The sequence below is a fragment of the Dromaius novaehollandiae genome, chromosome 3 (assembly GCF_036370855.1).
Source record: "Dromaius novaehollandiae isolate bDroNov1 chromosome 3, bDroNov1.hap1, whole genome shotgun sequence".
Lineage (NCBI taxonomy): Eukaryota > Metazoa > Chordata > Aves > Casuariiformes > Dromaiidae > Dromaius > Dromaius novaehollandiae.
In genome coordinates, this window is record NC_088100.1 from 41,418,852 (window position 1) to 41,441,745 (window position 22,894).

Sequence of the window (22,894 nt, forward strand, 5' to 3'; positions counted from 1 at the left end):
CTAACTACACTTAGTCTAAAAAAACATAGGAAAAATGTGTCCTGATTTGTGCTGCTGCAATTGTTTTTAAATATAAGACAGTTTTAGCTACTTGCTAAAAACGAAATGTCTGTTGAAGGAAGGGGAATCGGAGCACATCTGAAATTATTGATTACAACTAATAACAGAAGTTAGCATGATTCAAAGACTGCTACAAATCTACTATGGCACTTTGGACCCAGAGCAAGTGACAATGTTTAAAAGCCATTTAAATAAAAACGTGAGTATTTTGGACGTTGGTGGGAAACGCTCAAAATTTTACCCATCAAACCATAAGGCTTCACTCACTAATTTTTTGCTGGCCTTCTCTCAAATCTGACATCACCTTTCCTAAGATGATGTTAAACTAACATTTTAGTGGTGGGTTCTCTTCCATCAATTGTGTTAGACTTTCAAACATCTCATAGTTCACAACACTTCCCCCAGCTCCAAAAGGAATTTATTCTACTCAGTGCTGAATTATGCCTGCATGATTTTCTACAATAAAAGACAGACTCTCATACTTGCAAGTCTAACATGACTTTGACAAGTTTGCTGCAGTAAGAAGGCGGCAAACTGCATCGCTTGTGCAGGATTGTTTCCAGTTCAGCACTTGGCAGTTCATCAAAATGCAGTTCCACAAAACGATTCCTGAAGGCTCTGGACAAAACCTAGAATATGAGAACAGGACTGTTGTTTGAACTTGTTCCTTCAATATTCCTTATGTTATATATCTTTCTCTATACAGAGAAAGGAAATATGGCCAGCCTCACAGTATACAAATTAGCATATATACATAAATGTAGAAAGAGAGCATAGGAGAGCCTGGATGATACCAAGAGCTTTAAAATGGATATTAATTATCTAAGAGAAGTCTCTCCTCCAGTACTCTTGAACAAGACATGGCAAGTCAATCATAACATACATAAGCTCCAACTCAGTAAAGCGCTTAAATTTCACTACTCAAAATGAATTAGAAATTCGTCATCTATGAACAAAGCAACCAACCTATACAGAACCGAGCTGAGCTGCTGAAAGCCAGCACAACCACCTCTTCTACCACTTAACAGTTTCCTATTAAGTCTACACTATGCATCAGAAAGTTTTCCCAACACACCTCTAGGTACCACAGAGATTCATTCCCTAGAGTCATGGTTACTCAAAGGAAGATTATACAGACCTTCCTGCCCCCGTAGAGTCCTGGAGGATTCTGTGTGGCAAATAGCATGAAACGAGGATGAGCTCTGACAACTTCCTGAGTCTCAGTAATGAACAGCTCTCTATTATCATCCAACAATCTATTGAGAGCCTCCAGAACATCAGTGGGAGCCAAATTCAACTCATCGAGAACAATCCAGTAGCCCTTCCTCATGGCATCAATGAGGATGCCTTAGAGAGAACAAAAAAAGTTCTCATTAAAATCTAACAAACTTCACAGAAGTCTATGTTCAGACAAAAACTTTTAGCAATCAGTTTTCACACTGAATATACGTTCATCCAGAGTGTGAAGTGACAGTAACGTTTACACTGTTGAATCTTTTCGTCCTATTGAACATAAAGTGGAGAAGAAAAAGTAAACTATAAAGGAGATAAACGAGAACTCCTAAGAATTCACTAGAATTCACATGAACTACATTATAATCGGTAGAGCAAAGACTAACTTTATGGAAGGTCATCTCTGCATTGTAAACAGACAAGTTAGGCAGGGAAGAAAAAAAACAGTAAAGTGAGAAAGGAAATTTAAAGTAAATGTAATCTGCTCACCCACCTTCCTTAAATATCAGCTTCCCAGAAGCATCTGAAGTATAACAGCCAATATATTCCTGGATGTCAGTATGTTCATGGTTGTTAATCCTTACACAATGGTTGCCAGTAGCAGCAGCCAACCAGCGAATTAAACTGGTTTTACCAACAGAGGTCTCTCCTTGAATCAGTACTGGGTGAGTCCTAAGAGGAAAAAAACAAAACAGTGTTTGGAAGCATCAGTCATATATCCTTTTCGTGTAAAATATATCAGCATATCATCATCATATGAAATTTTCACAGATACTTTCATAACTATGACCAAAATATCACTATTTAACCCCTTCTGAGCAACGTATCTAAGATCACACAGTAATGGAGAAATATAAATAACTTTACCTTCAAATGCAATCTGCTACCCATGAACTTACTACACAACAGTGTGAAATGAGCAGGTTAATCAAACTACCAATCTCTAATTATCATTTAAAAAAATGGGTATAGCAGTAAAATGTTTTAAAAGAGACAAGAAGTAGAAGTATAAATTCAAGTCAATGTATAACGAAAAATTACCATAAAATAGGAAGAAAATAGACATGACTCATGCCAAAAAGTAACAGCTACATGGACACCAATGCTTAAGGCCCAAATAAATACATTTTACTTAGTTTTCTAATGGAAAAAAAAAAAAAGAAACATACGCTGCAGACACAACTCTGACAATGTCTTTCAGATTAAGCTTAACAGAAGGAGTTAGCACATAAGTCTCATCTACAGTAGGTTCTTTATCCCCAGCTGCAATCCAGTATCCTTCTATATGTATAAACCTCCCTCCTTGCGGTTTTGGTATTTGCTGAGGAGAAATGACAAAAATAACAGATGATACAAATGAGTTTTGATTTTCTAATGAAGACAAATATTGCCACACCACCATAACATATCCTGTAAGAAGCACTTAATTATTTAAATTTACCCCCCTGAGTACTCCTGCAATGAGCACTGTCTGGTTGTCACAGAATGCAAATTACAAGGAAAGGCTGAAGAGATTATTTCAAGGTCATGAAGCAAGAAACTTTGCCAGACACGTGAAGACCAAAAGGTTTCCTGACTCCTAGCCCTAATTTTAAAGTACACTTCCAAAGTTAAAAACCAACTTTCAGGGTTTTTTTATTCGTACATATTTTCATAATATGTTTCTTTTTCGTGGAAGAAATACACATCTCTTACAACTAGTTTCCCTACTCAAGCTGCCTAGTGAGCCATGCATTTTGGGCTCCTAGAGCTAATCAGATTCTTCTTTTCACGTAAGAGACAAAGCACAGATGTTTGCTTTATACCAACATATCCTGCACTTGAGATCTAAAAATAAAAAGTCTGTGAAAGCTTCTCATTTCCCACCCATGACTTTACAATTGGAGTCACTATATTAAGCTATCCACACTCTACAATTCTGTAACTATTCAGTCTTCCATATTTTTTAAAAGTAACAAATAAAACAGCTAACATATGGGCATTTCATGGAGAGATTAAAAAGTTGAAAAGGAACAGTATCTTTTTTTTTTTTTTAAGCACTTCTCTTCTATATAGGAAAGGCACGACTGTGATAAGGAAGCATGGAGGAAAAAGGCAGAGAATGCAACTCAAAATACATTTTACTCTGAATAATAAATAGCTCAATATAGGCTTAGTTACCTACCTGCTTGAGGAGGCTTTTGATGTTGCCAGAGACTATATGCTGGCAAATTAGCCTTTGAACTACAGGGTGAGAAACTCTGTCAAGCTGCGTCAGGAAACTCAAACAGAAGCCCTAAGAAGAAGAGTTATTTTCAACAATTATGTGAAAAATTATTAGAGAAAAAGATATACAGGTTAAAGAATCCTTTCTATTCGATATTGCACTCAGAAGACAAGATTTTCCTTTATCCAGACAGACTTCGTAGGGAATGTACATATTGAAACAAATCTCAATACAGGCAATCACCTCATATAGTGAGCGTGGTATGTTGCTACATGGATTAGATGCTGCAAATCTCAACGCCCTGCAAAGTGTACGGAGACTATAATGAGGTCTGTGGCCAGTCCCATCCACCAACTTTGTTTCTGCTTCCTTTTTCACAGATAAATAAAAGCTGCAAAAATAAAAAGTGAAACCAGTTCCAGTTAAATAGCGCTGTTACTGAAGAGCTAATCATATTTAAGATCAGAGCACTGCTCTAAGGACTTAAACCCAACTCATGAACATTTAAACTTATCTCCAACTGTCACTTTTTCTAGAAGCCCTATGCTGGGAAAGCCACACCAAATACTGCAATCAGTATAGTCAGTGAAGCAAAGCAACACAGCATTTTAAATCATATTTTTGAGAGTTCTGATATACAATAAGTAACTATTAACGCAAAACACACTGAGATAATATGCCTTACTCTAGGGGGAAGAAAGATTGCTTGATAAACATACAAGATGTCCATGGTTATGATCTGAAAACACAAACCCTTTTAGTCTCTCAGATGTGAAAGGTTTTGCAACAACAATGCTTTTTAATTGGTGTCACCAATAAATCATTTCTGAATTAGGGAAGGACAGCGAACAAGGGAGCAAACGATAATCCCCCCAGGAATGCAGAAAAGTTCAGAATGAAGAAGATAGGTATCTCTCTTCTGCTTCTTAAAGTTGTGCAGATTACTGCTTAAGGGGCATTACAGTGTTTCCCAAAATAGTCTAATCACAGACTACAGTTACCTACTTTCCTTTTGTTACATATCCATCTAAGATTTAGAGAGATTATAACCAACTTACTTCACAATTCCTTGCACTGTATTTTTGTTCACATTCAGGCCTCTCAGATAATCCGTGATAAGAACCTGCAAGTCTCCTTCGCTCCTCAGTTCTTCTATATAGAGTTCAGTAAACCTATGAGAAGTAAATCAAACCATAACATTTAAATATCTGACAACATTAGAAATAACAAAGTTTCATTGAAAACTATTCTCATACTATATAACATTTAAAATCATGTAAGCAACAGAATATTGACTTGTCAATCAAACTGCCTGTACATGGACTCAAAAGAACAGAGTAGTTAAAAACAAAGTGTTAGTAGTATCTTATTTTTAAGTAATTTATCTGTATTAACTTTGTAGACTGAAAACAATGTCTATGGGACCACATTTTTGAAAAAGAAAACTGTTCAGAGTTTGCAATACCTATACCCAAATGCTATGGACTGAAACTGGAGCACTGACACAGCAAGAACACTTTTCAAAGTGGACTCTCTATAACAATCTATATATTTTAAAAAGGCAACACCTATGAAACATCACTCATTCTAATTTTGCGTTGAATAGCATATCCAGGTTGTTTTCCACTTTTACAGACATCTAGCTGGGCAGTAATACACTGAGAAACAGCTTGACAATAAGCAAAGGAAAATTAGCAACTAAGCATGTACTCATTGAAGGTCTGAGTTTCTTTAAATATGTCATTACAGGGTTTCACATCTAGTATACTACACTGGCAACTGTAATTAATGAGCAAATTTAACTGTCCACTATACTCATGTCAGGTGTTCAGTGTCAGTCTGTGGTCTTTCCATACCATGCATTGCCACTGCAAAAAAAATGACTCTGTGTACCACAGCAAACCTACAACTGAGCAATACCATTGACTTCAAAAAGGTGGATATTTTTGACAGATACAATTCATCAGAACTTAATTAGGAACTCCAGAGCTGAAGTTTTCTTTCTTCTGCATTACACTCACTTTGTTTCCTTTCACTATTAACCTAGTAGAGCTAATAGCAATAAAACCTTACCTCAAAAACAATAGTCAAGAGAGTCAAAAATGACTACTGCAAATGGCTAGCTGCATATAGTGAATGTATCTCTACAGTCTTATGCAGTGTTTAAGAATCTGAAAAGGGACTACGCATTCAATTTTTTGGCATTTATGAGAGAAACTGCAACAAAGACAACAGAAGACCTCTGCATTCATGAATGGGTAGTACTGAAGAATAAATCTGCCACAACAACTTTCCTGGTTGCAGCCCAAACCCCAATATTCTGAATATCACACATCTGCTCCAGCATGCAGATCACCTTCCTTCTGAGTGAAGGCGGCTGGATACACAGATCTTTGCAAGGATCATCAACACTGACAAGTTACCAAGGAAGAGGCTGCTAGAGAGACATGAAATATTGCCTTCATCATCCCCACCAGGAACAATAAACTGCTGCAGTAGCATTCCCAGGCACTGACAAGTTTAATTGTAAAGAATGATCATTCCCCCTTGCCCCCAGTGGCAACACTCTGTGCTATTGCTAGACCATTCCTTCACGCTCAGCAACTTCACAGAAGTATTTTCATGTTGCTATTTAATAAGAAAACCTTCACCATGATGTGGAAAGCACCACTTGGAGGAAGTCATTCAAGTTCAAACATATCTTCAGACTTCAAGTAAGTTATCCTCTCCAGATCAATTCACAAAGCTAGTTAAACTCCAAAAAAGAAAGTAACTTTTAGTATTTTTTCAGAGTGCTTTTTTTTTTTTTTTTTTTTTTTTTTTTAATACCTGTTTCTTATTCCTGGAGGAAGATTTCTCTTCCCAACATCTGTAGCTGGATTCATACATGCAAACAAGCGAAAATCAGGGTGACGTACAAGAGGCTCTAAAGGAAAAGAAAGATACAAAACAAAAGGTTAAAGCTAAAGCCAGCACACCTACTATGTTAAATGAGACACATTTCAGATTCTTCTTCTAAGCCCATTTTCTAATGCTGTAAAATACATTGTCTTAAAATGCCAGGGTTCTAAATTTCCAGAGAATTACCCCATGATTTAGCAAAAGTAACCCTGCATCTTTATGACAGCCATAGTAAGTGAATCCCTGACATCTATTTGTTTGCAGCAGGATATTTTAACAACCTTAAATATAGGGCTTATAAGCCCTAAACTTGGGATTCCTTTTCATCTCTTTCAGAACAATGAACAGTGCTTCTCTCAGCCAGCAAGAAAACCCAGCCCAGGAAGCTCATACAACATTTGCCTCTAGCTGCAGCTCCAGAAAATAATGTTTAGCAGTTACATCACATCTTTTACCTTTAGACCTCAGAGAAAATAAAAGGCCTTGTCCACATTTTCCAGGTGGAGAACAAATATTTTCCCCAAGATCAGCAAAAGACTATTAGCACAGCAGCAAATGAACCTCATGTCCCATGCACTTATCCATCAGACTATCTTAACTTTGTAATAAACTGTGACACTCCTTTAATGATATTCATAGACAGCAACACCTACTAATGGCACTAGAAAGATCTGTTCTTCGCATGGCCCAAAGAAGCAAAAGCCACATCAACTTTTGCATGCTAAAATCTGTAAAGGTATGGTGAATAAAAACTACCACTTTTTGTATAAAAGTAAAGAAAAAGTCTAAAAAGGACATGTTATTCTCTCTTCTCTACACACATTCCTTTTAAATGAACGTGTTTCTTCATTTCTTTTGAGACATGTGGGATAGGGAATTCAACAAACTGGATGGCAAAATACAGCATATGCAAGCACAGAAATAGTACCTGTGTCTCCTCTGTCTAGTAACACCAACGACCCAGAAGACCCTTCCAATAAACCACTCAGGCACTCTAAAGTCTCTGCTGCAGCCAAGTTAATCTCATCCAATAAAATCCACTCCCCTTTTTTAACAGCTTGTGCTAGAGTACCCTAAAAATAAGATCAATTTTTAAGTTATGTCATCAGCAGTGAAATATCATCTAAAGCAGCTGTATATTTGAAACACTTGTTTGAAGCCTGTGTGAAATTGCCATTTGATTAGACATTTCAGATCTTATCCTCCAATAGCAGTTGTATTTCTCTCCTTCAATGACTGCAAGTATTTTGCAAGTCACGGAAGTCAACAATTTTTATCACCTTTATCACATAACATTCAGATTTGCAAGATCTTTTGCAAGATTTGTATGAGTTATCTACTCTGTTCTCACAACACAACTAAGCTCCCTCTTTTGTGAAACACACTGCTTGTCAATTATATCCTATCACTGTGGTGCATAAGCTTCAGTGACAGCACTGTCAGAGGATTAAGACAGTTAATCTAAAGAAACCCAAAGACACAAGCGACACTACATTCCTCAGAGTAATACATTATTAAAATTTTACTCAAGTCAAAGGTTCTTGAAACATCTGTTTTTTAGAAAGAGGACTGGTCAACATTTTATACACTTCAGATAATATTTGAGATCATATATTTGGAATAATGGGATGACAAGGAACAAGTATACATAAGACGAAGTGGAATAAGAGGAAACTATAATGTCATTAAAATATTACACCATGACACCATGTTTTTGAAACATTTCAAAAATCACTTCTAGATACTTGGTACAGATTCTTAATATCAAATACTTTACACAAATCCCTAGGCAGGGATATGTTCTACTGGAGATTGGTCAAGGTAGATTTTCTCATCTCATACACTTGAAAAGATGACATGCCATACTGTTGATGATTTTTTTTTAATCATACCAGCCATAATTCTTATTATACAGCATTAAGTTATTGGGTTATGAAAAAACAAATTTGTTTCTTCCTATCTAACCACCACCTTCCTGAAGTGGCACACACTATGCCACAGAATTATTGTGGAACAAGTTTTACTTCACAGCAAGACTCATGCCAGGAAGCTATTATATTGGTTGCAACATCTTATAAAAGTTTCTCCTCAATCTTCCTAGCAGCAAAATGCAGATCTCTAAATACCTCTACAAATGCAAAGAGAAGAGCATTTTCCGTCATTTTCATTTGTTGATGAGCATGATTCAGTTTAAGACCAAATGCCTCCCACTTTTCCTTCAGTGGTGAGCCTACAAGCAAAAGAAATTTAAGTTTGTAACATCAGAACAACAGCATAAAAAGACATTTAAAAACAGTATTTTATCAAGATATTTCAGGCATGCAGTCAGATACAGTAAGATGAAGCTTGGGTAAGCAAGGAAAACATTCAAGCTCCACACGACATCTCATGAATTAAAAAAGAAAAAACTACCATATTTTGCTGAAAATATTTTAAAATTTAGCTGAACACTTTTTTTGCATGTGTATAGAAAGCTTGTTATTCTTTGCAAAATGTCCCAGCTTAGGAATAAATACTTATGCTAGCAATTCACTTGTTTGCAATGTAATGGATACCACTCTCCAACACCCAGAGACAGAAAGAGGTAGCCCAAAGCACAAAAGCAAGTTTATAAGCCTTATTACGGAACAGGTTAAGAATAAATACTTTATTTTCAGTAAGAACAAACACTGCTGCTTACCACTAAGAGTAAGAACACTTGCTTATCAGTTACAAAATTATTTAGTATTGCAGTTATTTCAGTTATCTGCTTAAAGATACAGCCTGAGCTTTATGCGTTTGTTCAGCATTATAATGACTTAAGTTGCCAGCTTTGCAAGCTTATCGTCATGCATTTTTTAGTCGCAGCAGAGTTCATCTTTTGTTTATTTTAGGATTCCCAATACTTGCAATGACTTTAAAATTTCATCATCTTTGACATTTGTATGTCCTTCACTGAATGAAAGCAATGACTTTATTTGTTCAGAAGATCTAGGACTAGAAAACACTCTATGGCAAGGCAAAGTATCAATACTGCCTCTGCCCGAAAGAAGTTGTGAAGGAGTAAATGAGAGATAAACCAATATTCAGAGACAAAACCACAATGAATCAGAGTCAAGTCACTATCACTGATAGCAATATCAAGTCTTCAGAAAGCTCTTACCAAGCTCTACAACCATTACCGTCACAAGAGAGCTGTTTTGTTTCGTTTTCTTTTTTTTTTTTTTTTTGGAGCAGGAGGGAGGGGGGAGAGAAGGAGGGGAGGAGAGGGCTAAGAAGGGCTATTTGTGAAACCTAATGATATTCCAGGTCTGAAAGAAAGCATGAGTGCACCCATACGAAAGCCTAACACACAAAGAACTAGCAATGTTCACCAATACAGGGAACAAGCAATAGGCTAAGTGGAGATCACCTGACAAGAGCTTTGTAAGAACAGACAAGCCAGCCATCACCCTATCAGACATGGAAAACAGTAGTGATGGGCTAGGAAAAAAATTCATCATAATAGTATTTTGAATGTCTTGTAGTAGACAGAAATTGCATTTTTCGAAACGATAAGAGAGGATGTAATAAAGGGAGCTGGAAAGAAGTCACCACTCTATCTTCCCCTCTATTCTTGAAATGGTTCACAACTAATGATCTGTGCTTCATCACTCTGAATTCTTACCAGATGCAGTTTCTTTTGCTTCCTTATTAATAGCAGATTTGTGAATATGCTGCATTAGTTTGAGCAGATCATGCCAACGTTTCTGCCTGTAGCAGGTCTGAATGTGCCCCAAGAATGTTTGATTTTTCTTTCTAGAGAATGTCTGAGAAAAAAGTTCTTCAAAAGACTCTCGCAGAGGCAGCCAGATCAGTTTGTTATCCACAGGTTTATAGCTGAAGAGAAGCAAAAATTAACTTGTCGCACAGAAACAGCAGCTAACATCTGCAAACTAACAAAAAACAGTCACTGAGACAGCAATACTGTGCATTAAGGAACTCGGGTTTCCAAAGTTTTTTACTCAACTAACAGTAAAAGTAAAATAGCACATATTTAAATGCACCTTCGAGGTAATTTCGTAAAGACAGGACTGCCCTGGTAGGTAAAATATCTTTACTACTATGCACCAATAGGTCTAGTGAATATTACCTTGGATTTATACTGAAAAACTTAGCCATTTTTAGAGCAACATTGGGTCAAGCTTTTAAATGACTTCATCACATTCAGATGTACATACATTTCAGTGAAATTGCTTCAGTTCTTGAACAAGGATGGCAAGATTTCTGCACACAAACATGTTTGAGACATTCATACTGCTATGAAAAATATGCATCTAAAAACAATTCAAAGACAATACAACTATGCTTGCATTAGAAGCTTGTTCTGATACTGGTTCATGCAAAACAGGCTGAACAGTAGTCAGTGACTCACCCCCCTAGAAGATCTGCAGTGTCACTTTGCTGGTTCATGTTGATAACCCTCAGATAGTGGCCTTGAAACAGAAATAGAAAGCATCACCTTGTATAGTTTTTATTATCTTTGTACAAGTTACAGTTTTCACACTGCATTTACCTGTAATATGAGCAAGGTACTGAACAGTTGAGGTTTTGCCAGTTCCCGTTTCACCAACCAAGAGCACAGGCTCTCCTTTGACAACACAGACTGCAAGCTGTTCAATCAATACCGCAGATGGTCGTGTGGCAGCAAAGGTCTGCTTTGCTCTGACAAAACAGATGAAAAAATTCAGTGACAAAAATCTATCAAGAAGCTCATTTCAGTTTCACCTTTATAAATTTTTAGGAGTATTTATAATTTTTTAGTTTTAAAAAAATTGGTTTGGAAAAAAATAGTTCCATGATGCACTTAAAAGCATCATACAAGACATTAATTTTTCCTCAAGGTACAACCTAGAAATTCCGGTTTTACAAAGCTCCAGTTTTTACTCCAGTTTTGTGGAGTTAGTGGCACATCCTACAGTAGTCTCCCTTCATCAAGACAGAATAATCAAAATCTAATTATAATAGCTGTAGATCCAAACCATTTTGAAGAAATAATAGTTCAAAAGAAGCTGATAATCTCCATGTTTTGCCTGACAGAAGAATGATGCAGTCTCAAAGACATGTAAGTTAAAACACAGATCACAAGGCAGAGAACTCACATTCCTTTGACTAGAGCAAGATTAGTTGATTTGCACTGATTATCTTAAACCTGTAGTTTCCAGTTTATTCTGTTCCAATACAAGACGTTTAGATTTACAAGAAAGCTACAAGATTGATATACTACCTTTGTACAGTAAGAGCCTGGGTTTGTTTCCTCACGAGGCATACTCTTCCCACAGAGACTTCTTGTTCCCTTATTAAAATTTCTGGTTTATAGAGTTCACAGAAGAACTCTACCTGTGAAAAAAGCATCAACATTTCCAATACCAGTGTTGTCTACACCATCACATAACGAACACATTCACTGTGCTACCAGTATCACTGTGCAACAAGCTAATTTGTTCGTGATCAGATTTTTTTCGTGTTTTTTTTTTATATATATTTATCACCTAAAATACTGAAGGACCTCAGAAGTGTTATCTTCTGTCTAAACAATTGCTTTCCATTTATCAGTTTGGTAATAGGTTCTTGCTGTTATGATTCTTTGTCTACTTCCACGGTAGCTCAACTACATGAACTTGAACCTGAGAACAGGGCTACTTCAAATGTTCATTTATTTATTTTTTTGTTTTTTAAAGAGTGTGCTGAACACCTCCACATAACCAAGGATATTTTGCCATTGTCAGAAGTTTGTACATTTCTGTATTGAAATAATGGAAGGAAGCAGGACAAAGAAAAATCCATGAAACTTTCAGGAGATCTTGCTGTTCCCCCAGCTATGAAGATTTTTCCAAGTTTTTCCTTCTTAAAGTAATGAAGGAGGGAATTTACTATGCAATCAGACTTTCATGGTCAGAAATAACTGACAAAATAATGATTCAGTCTGACTCTCTTGTGTATCATATGCTACTAATAACCAGAGGGGTACTACTAGCTTTGGAATCAATGATTAGGGAATAAGTAGTTAGGAAGATCACATTTTTATGTGAACTCTGTGTAAATGATTCAAGTTCATTGCAACTTGCCACCGGGGGAAAAAAAAAAGCAAACAAACAAAAATAAACCCCACAACAACTCCCTCCACCCCCCGTCCAACTTTGTATTACTCTGTGCATCTAGCAATATCATTTGCCTAGCCAACTGCACTGTTCCGGCAAGTGTCATCCTTCTTTTGCATGATGAGGACATTTGCAATCTGATCTGAAACAAGTTTACAGGCACTTTCAGAGAGAAAGCACAGCTGAAAATAAAACAGGAAAATGAAGAAAATGAGTAGACTCCACAAATGTAGAGAAAAAGCAGAAACAAAGTGTGTGGGGAAAAGAGATAGGCATAGTATTAAGAAAATAGTAGAGCACAGTACACTTAGGTTAGTTGCTAGAAAAAAAAACAAAAGTTGTAGAATATTACCAGTAAATGTTGTGTTCATTACAACCCAAAATACCTTTTTCTTGGAAATGTTTAGTTTACTTCCAATAATTTTTGCCATTTTCTGTCTGCTCCCTTGCTTGGACAGCATAGCTGTGAAACAGTCCAGTGCCTGGGGGGGTGGGCAAAAAAAAAAAAAAGAAAAAGAAAAACAACCCAACTTCTTCAATACAAATTTTATATGGTATAATCTGACAAGCACCATCATCTTAATTAACACAAGCCTGAATCAGATCCAGCCAAGGTAAACAAAATTATTTCAGTGCCTTCAGATCTAGTCCAGAAATGAAATCAGAATGATATATTAAAAAAATTCTAAATTCTGTAATTTACTGGGTTTCTGATCATTGTAAAACTTTTCAATACCCAAGGACACCAGTATCAGTAGCTTTTTTTAGATGACAGGACCAAAATGAAGGCAGCAATGTTGTAAGAGCTCACATCTTAAAAGTACCTTTGATGCACGACTGAGAAATTCCAGATCTGGAATATAAACTGATGTAAAGTAGGAAAGTAGTTCCATATTGGAAGAAAAAGAAAAGATTTCAAAATCATACTGCAAATTAAGTATCTTTAATTTTGCCGAGAGATTCAGACGCTAAGTCTCAAAAAGGACACCAGATTAATGAAAACAAGAGAGCTGAGGATTTTCACCAGGGGGCAAACACAGCTCTGATTTAAAAGGCAAGGGCTAAGAAGCTCTGTCACTGAGATAGGCTAATATCGTAGTGCATGACGCACCAGCCAGAACTAATGTGGGAGGGAGGAAGTGAGGGGATTAAACTCTCTTAGTATTCAGTAAATCCAAGCCTGTAATACTTCTAACACTGTGCAACTACAACACACACTGTGTAGACACATGTATTACCAAGTAAGTGCATGCCACAGATTCTGCATCAACTATCTTATCACATACACATGGCTCTAATGCTATTGTGGACAGGTCTAGATATTGACTCTGTATGCCTTGGGACATCGGTCAGTGATATCCTCCTCAATACCCACATTACCTAAGAGGTATTCATTAACAGGAATGTCCTGGTGCTCCACTATGGATAGTAGAGAACTGAACATAAAAGCTTTGAATCATCAAAACTGCCATAAAAACCATCTCCAAAGCACAGTCAAAGCCTAAAGAGACTTAAAAAGAGAAGCCATTTTAAAAACAAGCTATGAAATGCACCTCAGCCTATTTCCCAGTACATAAAATGTATCCTAACTTAGATCATGATCCAGGCCTTAGCATTTATTCAGCATTGTTTCTAGACATAAATCCACATCACTGGAAAGACCTGAAAGCTGTGACAAGCAGTGCGGTGCCTTTAAAGGGAAAAGATTACACTCCTCCTGACAAATCTTTTTTCCAGCTTTAGCTCTGAATGCATCCGTACTATTACATCACTTCGTTCCTATTTTAATTCTATCTTTGGAAGTATTTTACATGCATTTTTCCATTTTCCTCTCTCCTCAAGACATCCACACCAAGGTTTGGGAGTAACTACAGCACCTTAGTCACAAGTAGCAAACACCAAGTGCTTCTAGTATTTTAACGGCTCGCTAAACTAATCCTAGGGCGTTTTTCTTGTTGCGATCACAATACACATTGCACTAGAATGAATTGAATGTGTAAATGGTAAGTAAATTTGTTAATGTATCCACATTACATAAATTTTTACTCTTCCTTGGTAGCATGCAATCCCAGCTCATACTAGTTAAAATTATATTGCAGCATGTTTGTATACAATTAGAAAGTTTGGACTGGCTTTCAGCACATCATCATGAACAATTTGCCTAACTCTAAGGAAAGGCTCTAATATGCTAATCACATCAAGCATTCCAACTACAGTCCAACTACTTCAAAGCAAACTGAATATAATTTCCCTCTCATGAACGCTATTCAAAGAGTATTTGATGATTTGTGACACAATGTGAAAATCTGAGTTAACGATTTCCTGATAGATCAAGTCTTACCGCACCTCCTGAAAAATATTCACTGCTGTGGTTGAAGAAGTACTATCAAAGTTGTGTGCAATCCTGCTGCACCAATTCAGTAAGTCCCTAAAAAGAAAAATGAAGGAAAAAGATTTGGTGCAATCAAGCCAAAACGCACAGCACTTCCTCTCATGTTCAGGTTAGCTCATTTACCATTTGTCATCTTTTTAGCAATTACACATTTAGCTGTGTTTTAAGTTGTACGTGAGAAAGTACATATAAATAGGATGCTAATTTTAAAGAGTAAATGAGTACTTAAAGAACAACAGTATCACTTTCTGATACATTGTTTGTAAGTAGATAATACATACCACATTATCCATTACTGATAAAGTAATTGTGAAATTGAAAAAATGAAAAGCAGTATGCTTTTCATCCAGAAAGGTACGAAGAACCATTTTTCCAGACACAGATTCCTCATCAAGGCCACAATCTTTTGGAAGTGAGGCAAAGGAAACATCTAATTGTAGGAAAATAAATGCTGCTTTTAAACAAGCAGCATTACTATGCTTCACAAAAATACGGAGTACCCGTATCTAGTATCTGCTAAATAATTCACAAAGCACTGTTGGTTACAGAAATTCCATACTGCTGGACTCGACGTTTGGTATCAGAAGAGAGGAAAAAAAAAAACCTGAACACCTAAGCTGCATTTCATCACAAAAATGCAGAAACTAGTAGTATATTACAGGTCTGGTTATTTTGAGTGAATTCTAGATTAGAAAGCTGTAAGTGAGTGTCTAATACTAAACAAATACATACAACTGCTGAAAAAGTTATCCACTAGTTACTGTTAAAACAGTACTGTTCATACAGCACATTTCAACAGTTAACTAGCAGAACTGATGCTCTGCGTAAAAATGAACTGAGAAATAATCCACGTTTTATTTCTCAACACTATGCATGACAATACCTCTACTTTAAGAAAAGACTATAGTAAATACAAAGCCCTATATAATTCGCACTGAGATTTATTTTAAGAAAAAAATACATTAAACATGATTTAAAATTTAAAAAATTGAATTTTCAAACCACTTATTAAATTCAGGTTTAATTATTCAAACTTTTATCACAAGTTATAAAAAGACGAAAAAAATAAAAAGAATAAGGAAAAAAAGAAAAAGCCTTCTGATATCTGCAGCCAGCTGGCTAAATTTCCTCCTAATAGACATATAAGAAAAGACAACCTTAAAGACAGTTCTCTTCCTTCCAGATTTGGTTTCTTATTTTCTGATCTTGATTCTGATGCATCCTCTGCTATGTGCCTGGCGCCAGAAGCATTGTTTTCTGATGTCTCATACTTGTCTCCCGTAAGGTGAATATAAATGTCTAGCAAATGACCAGTTACAGGAGCAAGGTTGGGGTATCTGCTCTGAAGAACCTGAAAAACAAAACAAAACCCCCAAAAACCCTTTATCATTGGAAGCCAAACACTAATCACCAAAATTTTAATAGGATACACTTCAGTAGCCACTCCTCAAGCTCGCAAGCCACACAAAACTGCCCTCTTAGAGTCTTCCTGACAACATTTGGTGATTCTTTTTTATACAGATACAGATGTTGTGAGGTCATGTGTATTATAAGAACATTAAATCATGCAAGGTCTTGCTCTCATCTGAAGCAAGTATAAGTCATTGCCAGTTGCATGATACTGCTTAGGATGCCCAATGTGAAATTTTCCAACTCAATTATACTCCAGTTTATTTTATGGATTTGTACTAGTATTGATGGGAAGTAGAAGTATATTCAGCACCATCTAAAGTTAACATCATATGTCAAAAGCATACAACTTTATAACTGATCATAAAAATTCCTATCTCCTGTCCCTCTTACACAGCTTTTATGACTGAACTTTTCTTTGAGCATCCAAGATGTCTCTTCACTGCACTGACAAAGATGCACTAAAAGGCTAATTTTTCTTTTAGCATTTTCTTTCAGATTAGCTCTCTCCACCAAGGCTAGAAGGCTGAAGCCACGGCTTCCCAAAATAGGCTCTTCACAGACACAGGCCAGGATCACTGGTCCTGCCCTGACAAAGTGACTTTTAAGATCAGCCGGAAGAACATGAATCTATTTTCAACACAAACAAGTGGGTGGGTGTTTTCATCACCTCCTCTTCTTCTGCTACTGAATCTTATACAGTCCATCTGATTTATATATTTTTGTCACTTGAGGTACAAGATTTAAAAACAAAACAAACAAACAAAAAAGAACAAGAGGAAGAATCTAGTGGTAACTGACACATGTAGTACCGAAGCATCCTTTTTTCTTAAAGCTTTGACAGCCAAACTTTATTTTACACTGCTCCTTTCTGGAAGTCATCTTTGTTATCAAGTTGGCCAGAAAGCCTTCTTTACCACTGTAACATCGAGCTTCTTAAATTCCTGCCCACGTGGATCTATTTGTGGTAGAAAGAGCTATAGCACACAAGCTTGAACATTTCCAGCAAACTGACTGCTGAGGCCTCCTGTGCACCTACTTGCTTAGCCTGCAACAAAATCTAGAAGCTCAAAATAGGTGCTGCTCTTGCACCACTCCTAATAATTACATGACAAATGACAAAATAGGAAAATACAGATATTTAAGGTCATTCATAACTGTACTGGCTGCTGAGTGAGCCTCAAGAAGTAGATGAATCCTACTGGAAAGCTATCTTTTCCATTCTAGAAAATTCAGAAGTTTCTCTCAAATCTCCTGCTGGACAAAATTCATTCCCTCTTCCCGTAGAGGAGGCTTTTTTTTTTTTTTTCCCTACAGTCAAACTGTGTTTTGAATTCTACATCACAAGGAGAATCTCTAGAGAATTCTGTTTTCATGTAAGCCCTGGGCTTAATTCTCCAATGGACGACACAAAGCAAACATTCCCTACAGAAATAGTAATTCATAATTGATAACCAAATACTTTCCGTTTCAAGGCTTAGAGAACTCAGGAGTAAAGTAAGCTTGATTTTCTTTTCTTTAAAAAGCAAAACAAAAACAAATAAACAAAAAAACTTCTGCATGCTACAAAACAGCAAAGTAATTTGACTCTTAGACCCATTCAAAGCCGAATTGTGTTTGCCATGACAAAACCTAGGAATCTGTCCAATTCACATCAAATTTTCTTGGTAAACTGCCCATTTACTTCAGCATTGGCTGTTTAGATCTGAAGTGATTAGGGTAAATTATAGAACTTGGAGAGGAAAATAAGAATTAAGTTTATTACCAAAAAACATCCATTATCCTTAACTGAAACAATTTTTCACGTGCCACAATAGAGCAACACCATACCTCCTTGAGTTCTGCTTTGCTCATATTATCCAGATGAATTTTGGTCCAATACTTGTCCAAAAGAGCAGCATGGCTGCTTTGCTGTTTGTACCAACCACCACCACAACTGAAGATCCTAAATCAAAGCAACACACATAGCATATAGTGACTTGCTGAAGAATTCAACATTTTTATATATTCCCATGTACCAAAGAACAGGTGCTGGGGGAAAGAGTGCATGCCTAGATCGCCCACTGTTTGTCACTGTACTGTCAGGCACCCTACCATGCCTATCTCTGCTTTCTAAATCACCTTTTATCACATTGTATTTCCCCTCTGGTGCAAAATCTCCATAGAGGTACTCACAAAAAGAAGCATGACGGTAAGCTAATCCTATGAGAAACAACATACAGGATGCCCTGTAAAGCGAGGAGCCTAAAAGAAGAGACGAGGATAATAACTTCCACAGATCCTAGGGGATCCACGCTGTATTGTGAATGGAGGTGCAGGAAAAGCATCTCTATTCCTCCACCCCAGTCTTTACTGATTTTGTTCTCATTCTTCAGCTTCCTTTTTCTTCTCTTCACATATTTTGCTCCCTACTGGTTTTTACTGTGCAAATAGCTATGCAGCCATACGTTCCACTCACTGTGGAAGCAGCCTTGCATATGCAAAGCACTAGATATTGCTGCTTTTTTTCCTTAATTTAATATTCTGCATTTGGGGTTATCCTTAACTTATCTCCCAAATAGGAGATTCGATAAGTCTGTTACAGTGTCTCTGTGGATACTTGGTCAATGGTTTCTACAGCAGAAAAGTATAGTTTCCATTGGATTATACAAACCATTGACCAAGTATACCACAGAGAGAGCAATTTTAGGAGATGAGTAAACCAAATGAGAGGTTCTAAAAGATTAAATCTCAAAATAAATAAATCTGATAAATCAGAGAAAAGATCACTTATCTACGTAAGGAGGACAAAAGCAGCAAGGAAAATTTTTAAAGGCTTTGAAGAAATCTATAAAACATTCAAGAAACATGTAACCATACCCCTTTAGATATCATAACCTTTAATCTTGCTACAATACTGTGTATTAATATACAAGACAACATTTTGACATCTGATGTGTGAGCTATTACTACAATTGCTACAAGCAAACGGTCATGGAGAACACCTTTAAAACGTTTTCTTGGTTAAAAAACACTACAAAACTCTGTATTTGCACAAGACCTTCAGGAATTAGATTTTCTTCACAATAATTTTTCCTTATATTCCTTTTTCCCATGATTCCCAATAGAATTACAGATGTAGGGTTGAATTACAATTATTCATGAAACCCTTAACAAATATCCTCCAGGGAACACAAGTAAACAACTGCCCAAGGAGGAGGTGGAATAAAAAACAAAACCCAGAAAACTAAATACATTCAGTAGTCAGACTGTCAACTATCAATTGGAAATCGCCAGAATATTTCTTCCCAAGTTAAAAATAGTACATTCATGCTTTTCAGTCCATATAACTTTACATGCCTACCTCCTGGTTGCAAAAAACTGGAATCCCGGAGCTACTTTTAAGCAGTCACCACGACCAGGAATTAGTAATTCTCTTTTTTCCAAAAGAGGAATCAGCACAGAGATCTGGAAAAGAGAAGAACATTATAAAACATTCTTCTTTTGTGAAACGTTGACAGCCCACCCATCCACACTCGTTTCACACAGGAGATGCTAGAGCACTGCTATGCTGTCAGCAACTGACGTTCCTCCAGACTGCACTTCCAAGTGACACTGACAGGAATTGCAGAGCCCCACTGCTGCATAAAATTAACTGGAAGTTACAGGTATAAACATTTCCCTACCTCCTTTCAACTGTATTCATATTTAATAATAAAAAAGGTAAGTATGTCAGTCTTTACACTGCCACTCCAACCTAAAACTATTGGTATTTGGTTATTTCCAAAGGAATTATTGGACACTCTCTCCTTAGATTTATGAAAAGCCTTATTTTCTTTATCTGCCTTAACAAAGATAAACTCCATCCCAAACATTTTGTTCTCAAACATCAATATTTTTCAGTGTAGACCCTGCTCTGCCCCAGTGGTATGCCAGAACTGTAAAGAATCTATCCTTCCAGGCAGAAAGACAATAACGGTGGAATGAAAAAAAGGAAGTAGGTGATCGCACAATGATCACAGAGAGGAGGGCAAACATGGACACTTTGATATGGAGAAAGGAAATGGGTTATATGCAGGGAAGACTTGAAAAAAGGAGGAGATGAATGCAAGGTACTTGTGTTCAGGGCACGCTTGTGACAAGTGCAATGAGTGGAGTATACAGAAGCATGTGACCCTCTAGCAAAAAAAAAAAACCTGTCTAGTACAGACAAGCAATACATCTTGGCTTTCTTATAAATTCCCTATGTTTTGAAAAGCTAAAACCCAATAAACAAGCTGGCAGCTTAGTGAACTAGATAAAGGATACTTTACAGAAAAGGTAGGAAGAAATAACTAGTTGCAAGAAAGAACATTTGCTGAATGCCCAACAGGCCCACACAGCACATCATCTCTATGACATGGTTCTTGCAAAAGACATTTTTTCTGTGGTCACCACTTTAAAGGGGAGTGATAACCATCTAACAAGTACTGATTTTGGAGCTGAACACAAGAAGTCAATTAGAACCTATAGTGTTTGATACAAAAACACATTTTTAATATCCAAGCCAGAATAAATAAATGTGCTAAAAAGAACTGGCAGAACACTAGAAAGCCTTATTATCAACAAGACTCTAACAAACGGTTTACGATCTTTTGTGGTGTTTGGGGCCACATTTATTTTCGAATACTAAAACATGTTTTAAAAGACACATAGCTTATCAGTAGTGCCAGCTCAAATCTCCATCAGTGCCAAATCTGGTAACAGTGCCATGCCATGACTGCTCTAAAACAATGAGAGAAACAAATCCACTGTGCCAATTTGTGGACTAAGGCAATCAGGTCAACTCTTTTTAACTCCTTTTAAAGGGGCATTACTTTAAGCCTGTTGCTACACCATTCATGGTGATTATATTCCAAGAATTGCTAGTACGGACCCTAAGACCAACACCTTATAGAGAACATGAACCTACATACCACATCCAGAGGTGCATAATCAATATCCTCCAGAAGTACCCAGTGACCTTTGGTAACAGCTTGTGTCAAGGTTCCAGGTTGCCATACAAACTCCCCTGGTACGTCTGTACAACGATACATACCAAGCAGTGTCTATGACAGAAACAACCGGTAAGTTAGAGACCTTTTCATTACCTGCCTTGAAAACTCGGAATAAAAGCTTACAAGGATGACCAAATGTGACCTGTAAGTAACACTTATCTAGCCTGTCCATTACTAAACAATCTACCTGTAATCTATGCTCAGCATTACATTTTATTTAATTAAAAAAAAAAAAAAAAATTCCACTCCTTCCACATTCATGATAATTTAATTGAAACATCATAACTAAAATGAGCCGGATAAATAGAAGTGCGTAAAAACCTAATTAACAAACAAAACAAGCAGAATAACATATTAAGCTGGCTAGAGTTACAGTGAACTGTATTTTGCATTTTTGAAAGGTCTGCAACTGAGCTGGTAAAGTAAGAGAAGTTTTGAAACAAGTTATTCTAAGATACAAAAATCAATCAAGCTTTGATTTTCTGTAAAGTTGCAACTTTTGCAGTTAAGCATTTCTTCCATAACTAAGTTTAAGGTTTCACTACTTCATAGATTATAACTTGAACTTTATCACTTTTCCTTAATATGGTGGTCTTATTCACATATGTGAAAAGACACTCTCTTGGAGAAAAGTTGTGAGATCGTGAAACAGACTGTTCTTCCATGAAAATAAAGGTGACTACCAATGGCAATCAAAAGCTTCAAAGATAGCACCTCTGATTAATCTCCTCAGAAAACTAAACATAACTTGAGCTCAATAACATAAATTAATTCATGCTCATTAACAAACATGCAAAACCAGAAAAATGTGACGTTATCTTCACTCTGGTTTTACCTCTACACACAGAGTTACATCAGTATTATGTAACTGCAAATGTCCTTCTCAATATCACAGGGTTTTACTTCATCTTACCTTTATCACAAAAAACTGCGATCAGATTAGACTGATTAGAAAAATCCTGATAAAATGCATAATTTAAACGGAACAGATGCAGCACAATTATGTGCAGAATTTAAAAATCTACTGAAGCCTAACTATGATTTTTATCTTCTTCAGGTGTATTTATTCCCATCAATAGCAAGATGGGGCTTGCTACAGCACAATGTTACAGAGGTCTGACGATCCTACCATAAAATAATTTCCACAATTACCTTGCTGTCAGTTTGATCCCCAAGTTGGACTTTCAAAATATGAGGAGGCTTTCTTCTTCCTGTAACAGCTGCTAAATATTCAATTAAAGAAGTTTTGCCACATCCTATGGGTCCTTCTAATAAAACAGGACTCTGAAATGCTACAGCAATAGCAAGGTTTTGGAGACTTGTGCAGGTAGATTCAACCAAAACAAAACAGCTGGTGTTATTTTCCTGTTCAAACATAAAATTTGAGTTACCACACTGAAATTGTTACTTATGTATAGGTTGTGCAACATAGAACAAGTAGAAGAGTTAGTCTAATGATTAGAAAATTTTGGCCTGCAGATCTGTCAACATATATCAAATAAAATAAAGAGTTCTAAAGCTGTGGATTATAAAGACTGTATTTAATGACTGGTATTTA

At 36.5% G+C, this 22,894-nt stretch overlaps 1 protein-coding gene across 1 annotated transcript in view; it reads right to left on the minus strand.

Moving 5' to 3' along the window:
• MDN1 (midasin AAA ATPase 1) overlaps positions 1 to 22,894 on the minus strand; it is a 109,066-nt gene that overhangs the window by 75,541 nt on the left and 10,631 nt on the right. Inside the window, exons 6-26 of the mRNA XM_026093375.2 lie at positions 22,489 to 22,701; positions 21,256 to 21,387; positions 19,665 to 19,768; positions 18,152 to 18,266; positions 16,069 to 16,262; positions 14,866 to 14,947; positions 12,906 to 13,001; positions 11,646 to 11,758; positions 10,935 to 11,083; positions 10,794 to 10,854; positions 10,047 to 10,258; positions 8,527 to 8,630; positions 7,329 to 7,473; positions 6,329 to 6,425; positions 4,558 to 4,671; positions 3,743 to 3,890; positions 3,458 to 3,568; positions 2,463 to 2,614; positions 1,787 to 1,965; positions 1,199 to 1,407; positions 543 to 689 (exon numbers count right to left, since the gene is read on the minus strand). Of these exons, the coding sequence (XP_025949160.1) occupies positions 543 to 689; positions 1,199 to 1,407; positions 1,787 to 1,965; positions 2,463 to 2,614; positions 3,458 to 3,568; positions 3,743 to 3,890; positions 4,558 to 4,671; positions 6,329 to 6,425; positions 7,329 to 7,473; positions 8,527 to 8,630; positions 10,047 to 10,258; positions 10,794 to 10,854; positions 10,935 to 11,083; positions 11,646 to 11,758; positions 12,906 to 13,001; positions 14,866 to 14,947; positions 16,069 to 16,262; positions 18,152 to 18,266; positions 19,665 to 19,768; positions 21,256 to 21,387; positions 22,489 to 22,701 (2,877 nt within the window). The remainder of the gene's footprint in view (positions 1 to 542; positions 690 to 1,198; positions 1,408 to 1,786; positions 1,966 to 2,462; positions 2,615 to 3,457; positions 3,569 to 3,742; positions 3,891 to 4,557; positions 4,672 to 6,328; positions 6,426 to 7,328; positions 7,474 to 8,526; positions 8,631 to 10,046; positions 10,259 to 10,793; positions 10,855 to 10,934; positions 11,084 to 11,645; positions 11,759 to 12,905; positions 13,002 to 14,865; positions 14,948 to 16,068; positions 16,263 to 18,151; positions 18,267 to 19,664; positions 19,769 to 21,255; positions 21,388 to 22,488; positions 22,702 to 22,894) is intronic.